This window comes from Drosophila eugracilis, unplaced genomic scaffold, assembly GCF_018153835.1.
Source record: "Drosophila eugracilis isolate 14026-0451.02 unplaced genomic scaffold, ASM1815383v1 contig_1765, whole genome shotgun sequence".
NCBI classification, from domain to species: domain Eukaryota; kingdom Metazoa; phylum Arthropoda; class Insecta; order Diptera; family Drosophilidae; genus Drosophila; species Drosophila eugracilis.
In genome coordinates, this window is record NW_024572605.1 from 4,588,398 (window position 1) to 4,605,588 (window position 17,191).

The 17,191-nt window shown below is 41.3% G+C and overlaps 1 protein-coding gene across 2 annotated transcripts in view; it reads left to right on the forward strand.

Annotated features, from left to right (window-relative positions):
- Window positions 1-17,191, forward strand: part of LOC108113412 (alpha-protein kinase 1) — a 69,270-nt gene that overhangs the window by 15,388 nt on the left and 36,691 nt on the right. For both annotated transcript variants that reach the window (XM_017223969.2, XM_017223977.2), the window contains exon 2: window positions 6,624-7,457. In XM_017223969.2, coding sequence (XP_017079458.1) covers window positions 6,663-7,457 — 795 coding nt within the window. In that variant the 5' untranslated portion in view covers window positions 6,624-6,662. The remainder of the gene's footprint in view (window positions 1-6,623; window positions 7,458-17,191) is intronic.

The window sequence follows — 17,191 nt, forward strand, 5'->3', positions numbered from 1 at the left end:
CCTTAACTTAGATAATGTATTCCAAATAAGCCAGTCATTGTAAGTGACTTACTCCCGCTGAGCAAGGACTGTTACCCGGTTAATCGATTCAAAATTCGATTACCATAACACTTTCTGCCCCCTTTCCCTTATTTCTTTTGGCCGAAATGAAACACTTTACAACCCCAGATAAGTATAACCACCCTCGGAATGGTCATGTCATGCCGCACGAGGTCCTTTTTCGCTATTGACCATGTGCAGTGCAATACCCCGCAGCCAAATTCTAATTATAATCGCGTATCGCATGTGCCAAAGCCCCAATAAACCTTTGTCAAGCGATTCGCTCGCTAAGGTCCCCTTCTAAATTCCGGCTTCGTGTCATTAACGACCCACTCCACAATGGTCTGTGGCATTAATTTTTGCACTGCCACAGAGCTGCAAAATACATACAGTATTATATAAAGCAAAAAAAAAGAATGTGGAAAGCAAGAAATTTCCATAATGAGCACGTACACAATCACTTACCCCCGGACACATGCAGCTCGCGAATAAAAAAGGGTTTTTCCTCCTTTCGGGGGTTGCAAAAATTTTATAATTAGTTGTCCGTTGCCCGGCACCAAAATGCAGGTTTCAATCCAATTTTTCATCGCTTTTTTCTTCTATTTTTTACCAAATATTTAGACGTTGATTATGGCCGCTTCAAACCCCTTGAGCCGAGTCTGCAAATGATTTTGGTGCGTGCTCAATTGGGGAGTTTTCAAAGTTTGAACCAAAAGCGAAACGAACTTCTTTTGTTTTTCGCTAATTTAGCGAAATTATGTTTTGTGCTCCCATGTCTAGATGTCGTGTGCGATTCGGGGTGCAATCCTGGTGCCCATTCCCATCTAGCTTCATCGTTACCCCTAGATTATACGACTGCAGCACGGAACACGGGGACATGCAACTCTCGACCCACTCGAGGAGCTAGCTGATGAGGGTATCCTGAGTTTGGCAACAAGTATGTGGGCTAATAAAGTTAGGGACTTAAGTTGAGAGTTAAAGCGAAGAATTTCCCTTACTAAATATTATTACAAAGATTTGTTAAAAATATTTTAAGTTTATTTCTTGAAGTTTATTTCCAAGTTTTAGTTAATTATTCAGTTTTTATTTGGAGAGGATTGGAAGTACGTGTGTAGTGATCATCTATAAGCTTCTCTAAAATATAGAAATATATTATATATTATTTGAAAAATCATTCTAAGCGTTTTTTGAACTTAATATATAGGCACTACTTACCTATAAAACTTTTAAAAAAATAGATAAATAGCACAAAAGCAAGAAAACCAAATAGAAAAGCCTTTTTCCATTGTTCTTAGGTTTCGATTTCAAAATGAATCCCGCAAGCACAAGGTTCCCTTTTTTCTGAGGGCATTAAAAGTTCTTTATTGGTAAAACCAGCGCTTCCCCCCATTATTTCTCATTATTATTTCCTTCTCTAAATGAATTAAAATCGCCAAATGTGGGCGATCAGAGGGGAGTCAGCTGTGCAAAACAAAACAGGAAAAAATGCGAATAACTCATTACGCGGCGCATTAAGGACAATGTCTGGGCGAGTGTGTATGTGAGTATGTGTGTGTGTGAGGAGGAAGGACTCAGGACTACGGACCCAGAAAGAGAGGGTTGATTTTTCAGCTTCAGACTGGGCCTGACTTTGACTTCCTTTACCGCTTTTTTTGCACTTCCCACCGGGGGCGTTTGCCTGCACATGTTTATTGTTGTTGCTGTGGCTGCTGTTGTTGTTGTTGTTGTATTGAGTACGCCTCCAGCGATTGTTGTTGCTGTTTTATTATTGGCATCGCCTAGTGCGTGCTCCGCTTGAATCACGCAAATTTCATTATTATTATTATTATATTTTTAATGATTTGAGTGGAAAATGTATGGCGAATGAATGAATCGGGCGTCTATATAAAAAAAGCAGCAGTTGGCTGTAGTCCACTGACCGGATGGCAAGTGCCTATTGTTCTGGGTTCTTCAATGGGAAATAAAGGTTTTTATTTGGTTAAGAAAGGTTCACCCTTTGCGGATTCATGAAAATTAGATCAGTTTTGGTATTATAGCTGTAGATCAAGGTCCTTACTATATGAATCTCATGAGGATTCTTTATTTTACATAAAAACTTATCTTAAAAACCTTTTATTTAAATGGATATATAAACCCTTTTTCCTATATGGTATACCTAACTTCTCTGTTAACCTAGCTACTCCTATAAGTCCAAGTTATTCCCAGTTAATTTCCCTCCTTCGAGTACACACCCAATTGCACTCACCCACACCTAACACCTTGGAAACTTTATGACGCCGACAACCTAAAGTTCCCTTTCTCGGCTAACCAACCCCTAAACCCTTTGACCTCACCATAATATATCAGCCGGTGTATTTCATGTGTAATCGTGTGTAATTTTTAAGAAAATTGCACGTTCCGTTATATGAGTACACATACACCCCCGATGGGAAGACGAAAAGCAGCAACAACCCCAAAACAATGCAATGGGGCAACAGCAACAAAGGCAACTTGCAAAACTTTTTATGTTCTCTGTGTGCTCTGTGTGTGCGTAAATAAATGTTGCATAAATAAGTTCAACTCAATGACTTAATGCCGGCGCATTATTGATTATTTTTGCCATGGCTAAAAGTTGGCCGAAAGCAGCCGAAAACGGCTCGAAACTCTCCCCTTACACCACCCTACCCTCTTTACCATTTCCAACCTCTACACATTCACTTCCTCAAAAAGGCCGAGGCACTGGAGTTTGTCGTTTGCTATTTAATATGCATTTTGCGCTAATTACAAATCAAAAGAAAAATTTAATAGCCCCAGAGTTGGTCATAAAAATGAAGTTGTCCGCGGGCAGCCAAAGGGGGCGTTGGGGGATCGATGTCCGTTGGTCCGGGGCAACTCCAGTGCCCGGTTTCTAATCAAAAATTGCTTTGTGCCACATTTGGCTCCTAACTCTAAATGATGGCAAGTGTGCTACAATTTAGTTTGACTATTAATTACAACAAGTTGCAGCAGCAGGAGCAGCAGCAACACCACTGCAACAGCAGCTGGGGCAGCAGGCAGCAACATGTTCTACATGTTTGCCAAGCTGGAGCGAAATTATTGATGATTTTATTAATTTGAATATTGCCTACGAATTGCTGTTGAAGACAAAACGCTCGTTGGACGGCCAAACGGCCAACAAACTCTTACAGATACTCGTATAAGTGATCCGGCGGAGGAGCAACTTTGAATGATAAATTTTTTTGCTCAGCTCACTTCTTAACCGGCGATAGAAAGTTGCATGGAAATTGCAATTTATAGCTTGACTATAGCAGCAGCAGCAGCAGCAGCAACATGTGGCAGGAGCGAGAGGCAGCAGCTAAGAAAATGAGTATAATTAGACCGGTTTGTAATGCGTTTGCAAGTCGATAGGAGAATTTGCGGATGGCATGTTGCTGGCGTGCATTGAAAATGAAGCGGGCTTGATTTGAATTATAGTTGCCAGCATGGCGATAATTAATCGTGCTATTTAGTGTGCTACATGAAATTCTACTAGTTTGCTGGTTATTGATTAGATTTCGAGAGAAGGCAAGCCGCGATCGCAGGAAGCGACAAAATGTTGCCGTTGTTGCATGTTGCTTGTCCTCTTGTTGCTGCTGCTGCCTCCATGTAATTTGGCCAGACTTTAATATGCGCAAATTGTACTTAATTTGGCTGCACATTTTGTCGCTACAATTTTGCTTTCACAACATGTTGCACCAAAGTTGCAACTAGAAAACCTGCAACCATCCACGTACCCTTAGATATTCCATCTTTGCAGGCCTTTTTGGCATTTGCCGTTGACGCATACTTGAAATTATTTTGTATGTTGCCGATGTGCACTCTGTTTTTCCTACTGCCCCTTGATATTATGCATTGTTTTTGCTTCTTATGCATATGCCAGATGGGGAGAAGGGAGCATGGCAAAGGGGGTGGGGGACTGGGTGATGGCCAGACATTTGCATGCAACGTACGAAATTAATTATTACGCCCTCTCACCACCCTCTCCGAAAAAAAAGGCTGCCTTTTCCTGGCCCAAAATCTACAACACGAAGCTTTGCTCGGACTCAGACTCAGGCATTGGCATTGCATGTCCTGCACACTCCAACTTTCAAGGCACAGTCCTGGCATACCACACCCCTGATCCTGATCCTGTGCCCCTTCCTCAACAACCGCCCTCGCCTGCGTCCTGTGGCTCATTACGGCGATGGCTATGTGGCCGGAAAAGTGCGTTCGTTGACTGCTGCCGGCTGGCCAACGTCGACACAAACAATCAGCACTTGGAAAAATAGTTTTATTATCAGCTCAGATGAATTTTCATTATTATTTTTAATAGTAAAAAGTCTTAGTTCTTTGATAAGTTAAGATTAGATTTTTATTAAGGTAGGTTCAAATTTAATCTTCTAAGAAGCAATTCTAGAAAGTAGATTTGGACTTTAAGCCTCCAAAACGTTTTCTTCATCTAAAGAGTTATTTGACTTTGAGTTTTCACCTTTAAATTTCAAAAATTTTCCCAATAAAGTGAACCATTTTTTGAACAGTGCATCGGAACTGCAAACTGAGGGTCTGAATCCGAGCTGCAGAAGTTTGAGTCCTGCGACTGCGACTCGAGTTCCGAGTTCTGAGTTCCGAGTGCAGTTGCTTGCATTATTACAACTGCAGACGCACACACACACACACAGGCACACTAGCACACACACGGACACATACACCTAGAGAAGGTCCTGGGAGGATGGGTATTGTAGGACTAAAGGAGTGGAGGAGACAGGACCATGGCTGTATGCATTATGCATTAAAATCAACGCCCGTTTTGTGTAGACCTGCAGACAATGCAACGAAGGACCTTTTCTTCCCCATCGCCCAATGTCCTGTGTGTTTTCTTTTTTTTTTTTGTTAGGGGGGCCAAATGTCAAGGCATAGGCATTGATGTTTCCTTTGTGGGCTGGAGTTAGGTAAGCTCTTTAGTGCAAATTGTTGCCTAAATTTAGACGCCTTTGGGTCCGGCTTAGAGCCGGAGCTTGCTCCTGCATCCTGAGCCCATAAGAAATGACATTTAGTGGAATCTATTTCAGTTGAGTGACGATTACGAGAGTATTTTTGGCCTCTGCTGCCAAAGCCTTTTGGAAATTCTCCTTCTTATTAACGTTATCTTTCCCAGATAACTTTCCAACCTTCCCTCTGCACTTGAACAACATTTTCGGACATTTTCCGATGTCTTTCTGTCTCTCCTTCTCTTACCCTTAATTTTTCCTATCGCATTTTCCTTTTTCTTGTATGCAGGAAAACTTTCTTGCCAGACACGTTCGCCACATTCTCCTTTCTGACCCTCCTCCGGCACACTTTTTGGTCAGTTGTCCCTCTTCGGGTATAAATTATAATGCAGAGTAGGTGTAAAATTTTCGATTACGAATGTGCAGACCCACCCAGCTGCTACCCCTACTCGTTCCGCAGAAATTGCAGCCCTCCCTGGGCAGAAACCACCCGTATGCTACGGCTTTTGTGTCCATCAAGCCGAATTATACATTGGGAGATTAAGGAATTTTTATTATTTTAATATTTATACCAAATGAGAATGTTTTAAATAATTTTTTATATTTTTTTACTTGCGAAAATCTTTAATTACGAATTTTATTTACATTTCAAATAAGCCAAGTAAGCTTCTTCTTAGTAAAGTATGAAATGAATTTATTTTCTTCGTACTTTATAATTTTTAAAAAAAGATTTTTCAATAATAAAACAAACTGATATTTAATAAACTAAAATATATATTTCTCTGTGCACTTTCCTCCTCACAATTCCGGCGGTAAAAGTCGTTCGTTGTCCGGTGCATAACGTCGTGGTTTGGCAAGGACATGGCCTCAGAAACGGACGACGACGACTCGAAACGCTGGCTACGTTTTGCATTTGCAAAATTATGCGGCATGTGTGGGTTACTTCCTTCCACCTTCCCCGATCCTTGGTCCTCTTATTGTTGTTTGTGCGTTGTTGCCGTGGTCAACCGACGGGCAACAGGGATAATTAATGAAATTAATGCGCCTGGGTATGGGTTTTAAGTGCACGAAATATTTTCGATAAATGTAAATTCTAAATTATGATGGCCCCCAGCGGCCATAGCAGCAGGAGTAGGAGTTTCAGGTAAGGGTGGTCTACAGCCAGATGTCATTTGATATTTAAGGGGTAAAATTGGGTAAGGTTGGGTGTGATATCTGATAATTATAAGCTTTTCATTGCTAAATCAACGTTTTCAACTTCCAAATTGGACATTTATTTTTCATTTCATGAATATCTGGGAAAGTATTTTTCATAAGGTTGATTAGGTTATGATGTAGTATATGCTATAAGAATGGAGTTTTATCTATCCTGAAGAAGCTTTCATATCTGAGAAAATAAAATCTTAATAAGTAACCCAAATTTCAGAAGCAAAAGTTAGTAATGAGCACCATTATTACCCTTAAGATATTCCCATTTTCCCTTACAATACCATTTAAGCCTTTCTTTCTTCTTATTATTTTTAAGTCTCAGCCATTAAAGGCTTAATATTTAATGCACTCCAAGGTACTTAAGTCCCTTTTCCGTATTGTCCATTGCAGGAGTGTGCCCAGGATGCGAACGGGTCAGTGACACGTGACATGGCCGAGGGCTGCGAGGACTCTGCCGGTGCCGCTGAATCCACGACGTCACAGTCACAGTACACAACGCTAGACAAGATGCTCGGCACGGTGCTGCCATGTGAGGCGGCAATTGGGGCGACACCCGGCGGCAGCAGCAGCAGTAGCAGTAACAGCAACAGCAGCAACATCGGCGGCAACACCAACAGCAACACCAACAACAACAACAATGCCACCAACATTGTCAAGCGGGAATTTTGCGATGGCAGTCTGATGCCCGGTGCTGGGGCAAGTGTTAACAATAATAATGCCAACACCACCAACAACAACAATAACAACAGCAGTAGCAACAACAACAACAACAACAATAATAATACCAAAATGCAGGCAATGATCTGCAACAAAAGCAGCAACAGCAACAGCACCAACAACAACAACAGCAGCAGCTCATCCTCCTCATCATCATCCTGCTCCTCATCATCATCATCCTCCAGTTCGGCCACCAGCACCTTGACCAGCTGCACCACCGCCGCCGTGGTGCCCTCAAATTGCTCCACGAATGCCAATAAATCGCCAGTATCGCCCTATTCCCAAAGTCTGGGCATGGCCATTGGCATTGGAGCCGGAGCTGGCGGTAGTAGTCCGCTCCGGGAGGCCAGTCCGCTGCCCAGCAGCCGATCGCCAATGAATGCCATTGCCAGCTCGATGATTGCCGCCGCCAAGTCACCGTGCAGCGGTGCAGCGCCCGCTTCACCGCCATCGGCCTCCTCCAACAGCTCGTCTCATGTCCTGGCGCTCAACATCAAAACCGAGTCGGTGAGTCGAACAGAATCGCTGAATTCATGCATTACCCATTTCAAGCTGAGCAACTGCAACAATTGCGGTCAAAATAATAGAATATGCAATGCTTTAAAAAACTTAAAAAGATAATTATTACTATTTAACAAGAAGCTTAATTAAAAATGTTTTTAATATTTAAAAAAAAATATTTTTTATAGAGTAGATACTATTATTCTGACCGCTATTGTATAACCCACCATAGGGGTAAGTTAGAGCTTAGAAGATACCCCTGAGATTAGGTTGCGTGATATGTTTTTAGCTGCAAGAAGCATATGCTCCTGTCCCCCTGATTTCATCTATAAACATCACCCAGTGGCGACTCCAATCCCCTCGAGACTCTCGTGCCGCCCTCACATCGTCAAATTGATTTCTTGAGCGCATTTAATTAGCATGCGAAGCCCAGGCGACGGATCATTAATTAGTCGCCGCTTTTGGAGCCGCCTAATCAGTTCGATCGGGCCAGCTTGCCGCAGAATGTTGCAACCTGGCCGGCCAATCAAGGGCAAAGCCCCAGCGCTCAGAACTCCAACTCCAACTCTTTTGCCCCCAGGCAGAATTCGTGCTCTAGAATCGCCAAAACAACAAAACCAGCTAAAAACAACAACAACAAGAACTACAAAAAAAAAAACAAACGTTGACTTCGAGCGCGGTCAAAATATTTTTGTCCCAATTTTAATGACCATAAAAAACCGATCACAGAAGGGAAAAAAACTTTTGTGCAATTGTCAGCAATAAATAAAAAATTTCGCATGTCCTCGTTGGTTTTTGTTTCGGGCTTTGAGTTTTTGTTGTTTTTTTTTTTTTTTTTGCCTTGCTGCTTGTTGCCTTGTGGCACATAAATAGTTTGGTGGCGAATCAGCCAGCTATAAACCAAGAAAGAACAACAACGGATCTGCTGATCAATGCGAGTTCTATTTTCAAGTTTATTTCAGGCTAATTTCTGTGTGCCTTTGGGTCTTTGGGCGATTGTTGTCGTTGCTCGTAAAAATGACTAAATTATGAGTTTTAGAAAATAAAGGAATCAGCTTGGAGGGTTCTTGAAGTTGAAGAAGTGTGTCAACTGTAAGGAAAATAAACTGCATTGGTGGGGAAACTATATAGGAGATATATAATCACATTTACCAATTTGCATAAGTTCTTAGAATAAACATTAGGCTACACCCAAAACAACCTGGCATATCACTTTACCCATAACCAATATGGTGTTTGTAATTTAGCCACTTAAATTCCCAATTAAATTCGAACGTTTACCGATTGTTGACCCAATTCTAATGGCAAATCAATTCACTGCATGGTCTCAAGTATCTCTTCGACCGCATTTGGGCCCGCTTTGTCTCTGTCGGAGTCTCTTTCAGTATCCGTCGAATGCGATCCACTCTAATGACACAATCAGCTCACACGATACAGCACGCACACTCATAGATACTACTACTTACTTACTTACCTCCTCCAACCCAAGCCAGGCCACTAACAAAACTAACAAAATGCTGTAAAAAGCAATTAATAAAAAATAAAGCAATCAAAATATATATAGAGAAAAAAAGGGGGGAGGAAAGTGCATAAAATTTATGTGCATGCAGTCAAATGAGTAATCGACTGCGACGGAGAGACAAGCGGCAACAAAGCCGCAATATTTATTGAAAATTAAGCAAAAAAAAAAAATAAATATAAAAAATAAGACAAAAAACAAGCTCAAAGGCTGGAAAATAATAAGCGCGAAATAATCAGCACACACACTCGAACGGCGATTGAGGAAAAATGTGTGTACATGAGAAATAAATTGTCTATTGGCAGCGCCAAACAAGAAAATCCAGGTGCAATAAAAATCGAATTAGAGGCCAGGGGAAAAAATAAAGTTATAAGTACAATCTATTCAAAATTAATGTGGAAAAAAGGAAGCCAACGTAACGATTAAATACACTTTTTTGAGACTTTCAAGTATAGGAAAGTAGTTAATGAAAATTAATAAAGAAGTACTTTGAATATAAGGACAGAAAGAGGTTGTTGATAGAATACACTTGGACTTAATTTTAATAACAACTTAGAGGACTGGAAATCATAGTTAGAAAAACTAATAATAATTTTCAAATTAATATGGTAATTATCTTCTTTTGAGTTTATAAAATCCCGAAAGTTAAACTTAAACTTTAAATATTAATGGAAAATGTCTTAATCTTTTTAAATAGTTCATTAAAATCTTGGAATCTAACATATAAATTTACTAAAAATCAATTTCCATTAAAGCTGTTAAGTAAATCCTAAAGATTTCTTTAGGAATAAGTTCTTAAACTGAATGAAAAACCTTAGAAAACCCCCGAAAATACCCTAACCGAAACGGACTTGACTTGTTCGGAGATATATTACTGCTAATTAAGAGGCCTGCTCTGAGCGGACCCATTGACTACGCAGCTGTACCTAGTTTTTCAAATATTTTCTATTTATTTCATTTTTGTTTTTGGGCCAAGGCGGCAGCTCTTGAAAGCCGGCTAGCCAACCCGCTGGGTGACTCATGGGCGTCTAATGAGCCACCGTCGGCCAAGCCTTTTGGCCTTATGCTAGCCATCTGGTGAAAGTCGAGCAGAGGACGGATGTGGCCTGTGTTGTTGTTGTCTAATGCCTGCTCTCTGCTAATTAAAAGCTGTTCACAAATTGCACTCCTTCTGGCCAAGAAGAGCATGTCGCGCATGCGCAATGAGCCAAGAACCAAGAGCATGTTGCATACGTGCGTGCCAAGCGGATTTGATTTGATTTGCCTTTTTGCCAGCTCACTCAGCTCGTGGGTGTTTTCCTCCTTCTCCTTAATGATGATGATGACGATAATCGTCATAACGATGATGAGGCAAACCGGTTTCTGCATTTTGCTTTAAATGTTGCAAATAACCGAGCGGGATTATCCAGGCTGCTCGCTCAGTGGCGAAAAACCTGGCCTGGTTCTTGCTCCAATGTTCTTGGCCCTGGTTATCGTACGCCCAGCTGTGTTGCATGTAAATCGTTTGTAATTAGTTGAAAGTCTTGACGCGTAAATGCAACACAGCAAAAAGGCAGGGAAGCAAAATATTAAAGAGGACCGGCCAATAATTGCTTATTAAATGAATGTTCTGTGCAAAAATTTTTATGACTAACCACGTGAGCGCTAAATTGACTGCAAATGAGCCAAAGATGATGGCCCATTGTCGGTACTAAGTGGCAGGAGGAGGGGGTTCGGGGCAGATAATTTAAATGGTGGATGCATTGATAAATGGCCATGTCTTTAAGCGGTTAACATTTTAGATTCGTGGCATACTCCTATAAGAAACTTTTCACACATTATAAGACTCGTTTAAAGTTGCCCCCTTAAAAATTCTTCCTACTACCTTTTTGCACTACCAAAAAATTGTTTTGGCCAGGCCAAGCCAACAACCCAAATTCCTTTCAGCAGCAGGCATTTTTTGTTTGGTTGTTGTTCCTTTCGAAATTAATTCAAAATTAATTGCAAATAAATTACCAAGCAATTTGTGTGTCGAGTTGGCTGTTGTTTGCGGCTTTCGTCTTTCGTCTTTCGTCTGCACCAGCTGCATGCAACATTGAAATTGTCAGAGAGTTTAAGTATAAATTAATTATATTGCCAGCAAGTTCAACTTATGCACGTCCACGTAATGCCAATAATCATCAAGCGACTTCTCGGGCCAATGTAATAACTAACTGGCAAGTTGATTTTGACGTTGTCTCGTTATAGCAGCCGCCTCCCCTGGCTCGGCTCCTTGCCTTAATTTCATTTCATTTACGCAAAAACCAAGCGGAGAAAAAAAAATAACAAACTGCAAATGGCAAATTGCCTTCGTCTTAATTATGGTGGTATTAAAAAATTATTAACAATATGCCTGACGACGTTGTGTCGACAACAACAACAACAACAGCCATGGCTTACAGATGTTGTTGCGGTGGCTTACAATATCATAAATAATAAGAAAATTTCTATGGCGTGATAATGGACTTGATTGGTATCAAGGGGAAATACAAACATGGAAGTCTTAACTTAATTAAATTGCATTTAAAAGCTTAAAAGTTCTTAACTCCTAACAATTATAGTTTCCATTATCTAAAGTTCTTTATTTTTTAAGCTATTCTGATAGCCTGCCTTTCCTAGCCATAAATCTCCCATTGATTCATCTGTATCTAGGAAATCCGTTAACATATATGACTCACAATGCATCCCCATTTTCCGCTCTTTTGACCTTTTCTTAGTCATATGCCAGATGGCTCCACAAAATTTGTTCCAAATCTCGATTGACCCCACATCTGCACTTAGCAATCGATGGGATCCAACTTGGCTAACTGGCAGCTGGGAAAAAGGGATCGGGTTAATAATTAGCGAAACGCGATTTGGGCCAACTGCTGGCCTCCATGGGAGAAAATATCTATATATATATATATATATCAGAAGAAGAAGAAGAAGAAAAAACCATGCCCACTGGCCATGTGAGCGGAGGAGAGCTGCAGATCGGACTTGGCTGGAACTGAAGCTGGCTGGCTGGAGTTTTTGGCATTAAAATAAATTTAATATAGCCGACGCGGTCAGAGCCGGTTGGCCCAAAGCCTCAGCCTCAGCCTCAGCCTGAGCCTGAACTTGGCTCTGAGTCTCTCATAATTTGCGGGGGGAAAAGGAAACTGCAACTGCAACTGCAACAGCGACTGGGACGAAGTTGCAGCCATAGCCGCCGGATCGAACCCGAACTCGAAACTGAGACACTCCACTCTGCCACAAGTTGGCTTCAATTAAACCTGTGTGTGGCTGTGTGTGTGTGTGTGTTTGCAATAGTTAAAGCCAAAAATAGCATTTAAACTCATTAATTTAACGCGTGATTATGACCATGTTTGTAAGAGTACAACTCCGACTCGTACTCGGACTTGGTCTTGTGGAGTTCGTGGCATCGACTTGCCTGCTGGTAGTCGGAGTCGAGGAGTATGAAAAACGTTGCCAAAAGGCATAATATTTGTTGCTTGTTGTTATTGTTACCACTCGGTGTTATTGTTGTTGTTGTTGTTGCTGTTGGTTTTGGCATTTATTTTGCGCTTCTTTTGCGGCTAAAATGCTCAAAAACGTTGGCTATTGGCCCCCGAGAGAGGAGCATGTCTCGGTTTTTGGCTCTCGGATTGGCCGGATCGCTTCGCATCGCATTGTTGATGTTTTATGCATCAGCGGGACAATTCAGAGTGCACTTAGGGAAAATTAAAAGTACTTTTTCAAGTTAATAGAATTCTGAAAAGATACTGATTTCTGTTTAAAAGTTATAAGCTTGAAAAGATAGAATCTCAAAAACATATCAGATCTCATATTCTAGATTTTCTCCTTTTCCATAAATCATATTAAGTTTCTTTCTCAAAGTTTTTTATGAACCGCCTACCCATTTTTTCTTGTGCATTTCTTTGAATGCGTCACAAATTAAATGCACATTCGCTCTGGCTTAAGGAAAAACCCACAAGACAAGCTGAAAAACCGAAAAACATAAAAAAGATGCCACAATTGCGATAATTTTTCTATTTGTTAGCATTGCGTTTTGGCCCCGAAAGAAATTGGCCATGAGCAGGCAGGCAGACATACCTTTATGGTTTCACCGAATGAGCGGGAGAGCATTAATATTTTTATGTGCTCATTGTGGGGCCAAGTCCAAGACCAAGTCGGCCAGACCAGGTCCAAGACCGAGTTAGAGTCGAACTCTTACCGGGTTGTTTATTTAGCCCAGCCATGCAAAGGTGGACGACAGAGAGAGAGTGAGTGGAGAGGAAGGAGGAGTCAGTCTCCTCCACTTGATAATTGCAATGAAATTGCATTCTACTTCCATTTAGCCAAAGGCGCTAATTCGTTTATTATGAGCTCAGGGAATACGGAGGAGGGTCAAAAGAGGAAAACGGGGAATGACTAAGATCCACTCTGCAGATGGCATAGAAAATTTCCAAGAAAAATGCATAATTTTCCACTCTATGCATTGGGTGTGGCATAGATAATAAAAAAAGAACAGAAATAACAATGGCCAGAACAAGTTTTGTGGCCGATTTTGTTTGTTTAATGAGTTCGGTTAGCTTGAAGTACCTCAACGAAAATTGCAAAAGTTGGCAAAACATTCCATTTAATAAACCACTGACTTTACTGGGTAATTAGTACACCGACTAATTGCAACTAATATGCATGTGCGGGAAACAAAGGAGCTGGCCAAAAGGACTTATTTTCCTTTTTACTTTGTTTGGTATCATCGTTAGTCTTTGTTGCTTTATTATTGGCACTGCCAATTAAGTGAAATTTATGTGCTTCAATAAATTATGAGTGCCGCAGCTGACATATGCGACACAGTTGGGAAAATATACAAAAAAAAAAAAGACCACGAACAGTGGGCGTGGTAAGAACCTCTTTCCCCGTCGCCCCCCCCTAAAAAAAGGGCACAAGCCAAAAACATTGACGCAAAACTTTCGGCCAGAAAGGACAACAGCGGAAATGTGGTTCTGTTGGTGAGCGCGACACATGTCGCTAAGGTAAAATAGTTATTAGTAAATATATTCAGCACTTTATTTGCATACCTTGTGAATATCTCCCCGCGCGTAACTATACATATATATATATTACACATACGCCGTGATGTCCGCCAAACAAGCTCGTCAGAGGGTAACTAATGAAACAATTGACGTGCTGGGAGGGCACACCGAAAAGCCAGAGCCATAGCCATATCCAAAGCCGGTTGATACCCGAACCCAAACCCGAACGAACAGTAGTTGACTGCAATAATTATTCAAGCGCCAAGAACAAAACAGGAGAAGAACGAACGACAGGTGCAGGAGCCACAGCGACAGGAGCTAAATCCACAGGAGCTGCAGGAACAGCAGTTGCTGCATAGATGGCTATTATGCGCCCAACTTAACCTGTTTTAGTAATTAATTTGGGTATTGTATGTTTTAATTAGTTTAGAAGGCGACGCCAGAACAGAGGAGACTGATGTCAGTAAATTGAGGGAATATTTTCGGGTGATTGGCCAAAGTTATTGACCTTATTTGTTAGCTGGAATAGAGGGCTTAAACTGCAAAATCAATCACTTACTTTAAAAGGAATCGAGGTTTCAAGGATCTTTCTTACCCCTTTCTTCTCAAGACTTACTTCCACCGCCATAGAAATCCCACCTGCCACCCATCGATTAGACACCCCCAACATTACCTGACATATTCCGGCTAATTACTAACTCCCTTGCTAGTCTCGACCTGACTTCTAGCTTCTGGCCATTTGGTGGGCGGCCAAAACATATTTCAAAGTCCGGCTAAATACATTTTTAATTATGATTTTGCGTTAATAATTATGACCTAAGCTAACGGCTAACGGCTACAAAACGAGTTGCAAGTGGATGTCGTGCCGATGTGTTGCTGTTGCAACTGGGAAACTCGGAACTGGTAGTCCATAATGGCCTACGATACCCAGAGGAGTCGTCGAATGGCTTAAATTAATAATTACGCGAAAGGCAAAAGGCGCAGGCCACGATTTAGTGGCGACTTGCAGGCGTCCTCGCTGTTTGCATGCAAGTGAAAATAATTAATGCACTTAATGTGTAATTATTTCAATTAAACGATACCCTCCTTGCTCGAATCACTCTGATCCTGTTTTACTCTCTCTCTCTTTCTCTCTCTTTGCAATGTTGGGTGGGGCTGGCTAGGCCGACATTAAGGTCGGCCTAATTGGCATTTCGCTTGACGATCACTGATACTGATAGCCACCAAATGAGCAAAGGTATCAATCTGTCTGTGAATCAGAACAACAAAAAATAAAAAAAGGAAAGAAAAACCCGTTCTTGACGCGACTTAACTTAATTATGCTAATGTCGTGCGAGTTGGCCATGCCATAAGTTTCCATGAATTTATATCGATGGGCAATCGGCTTGTGGTCTAATATAGCCAAGCACTTAACCCACTCGCTAATTGTCGCCGGGTGTTAACAAACTGATTACCAGCGTTTCCCAATCATAAGTTGCTGTACGATTTGCATGACTTATGATCTCCACCTGCAAAATTGGCAACATAATTTAAGTCCATTTCCCCTTCCTTTCGGCTTTCTTAATTGGGTTTATATTTGTATATTTTTCTTTCTTCTTTGTCTGCAATTATACTGCGATTAGAAAGTTTTTCCTCCTCTTTCTGTTGGCTCATTGATATACGAATGCTGGCTAATATTTCTGCATGTGCAAATTTGGTAGGAGCCTGTAAGCTGGCTAATGGCATATTTATTTATTATGGCCATTTGAGTGCGAATTACGCTCGCGTGCTTCTTAGCCGCCATTTCCTCTCCGGCTTCCTCTAGTTCTCTCGTCGCTGTACCAGGCCAACAGAAGTCTTTAGTGGGTTAAACAGCTCCTAGAGCTCCTAAAACCTCTCAACTTTCTCTAGCAGAACTGAAGAAACCCACGCACTCTCTATCTTAAGCTAAGAAAACTCAAACTGAGAGCATTTGGCTATTGGACATTCCAGAGAAATTACTTTTGGGTGTTGGCGAGAAGGAGAAAATGAGAGTTATTTAGGCCAGGAATTTAGAGTGTCAAGTTTGGAGATAGGAAATGGATGAAAGGAGAATATAAGATATGAGTCTTTAAGTTCTAACAAACTTTAAGCTAATAATACTAACTGATATAAGATTAAATATATTTCCCCACTCAGCAAATCACATTTAACTTTAATTTCCATAAACTCCATAGAGCATAAAAATTATCTCAAATCGTAATAATATAATTACTAGCAGCATCTCACATAGAGACAACAATCTCTGGGCAAATAATATTTTCCCAGCGCCCTTTAGAGAACACAATTTGATTATGCCATGTCCAGCAGCTATTTTAGATTTGATTTTTCTGCACGTTTTTCAGTATTTTTGCAGCTTGATGTTTTTGTGTTCGCGCCCAGGCAAACCCCTTTTTTCACTCTTTGAGTATTTTTCATATTTTAATTTAAATTAGAGGGCAACACCCACTAAGCCACTCAGTGGATGGCGATGATGACTATGATGATGGCCATGAGGATGCCAGGCAGCAGACAGTGGAAAGCTGTTCGTAACTCAGTCAGACACTCGCTTCGAGCTTAACGCGCTGATGTATGCTAATGAGCCGGCATTGTCGCCGGATCCGTCGTCCGCCTCCGCATACTGTTCCTGCTCCTGCTGCTTCTCCTGCCCTAACTCGATTGCCGGAGGAGGAGCTGCAGCAGCCGGAGCGCTTCCATAAATATGCATAATGCAATTAACAGCCAAATGTAATTGCAAGCCAGAACAAGGAGCAAAAAAAAAAAAAAAAAAACAAAAAGCAAGAGAAATAATAAAAAATAGAAAAGAGACTGGCATTAGCAGCTGACAAACCACCCGCATGGCAGTCACTGTCCCCGTCACATCACATCACATCACTTCACATCACTTGGTGATACATGACAGTCGGTTGGTCGTTCAGACTGCCTCTTTTGCTTTGCATATGCCCGACTTTTCCGACTTTCCCGGACTGGCCAACCTGTTCCCTCCTCGCACATTTAATTAGGCTATTAAACAATTGCAGAACGCATGTTGGCTAAGCCCGGGCCTCTAGCCTGTCGCCAACCAGTTTCCAACTCCCTGTCTGTCCTCACAGTTCCGCCTTGAATCCATACCGAACCGAATCGAATGGCTTTGAATAGCTTCGAATCTGCCTGCGAATCTGTGCCAAATTTCGCATAAGCACTGC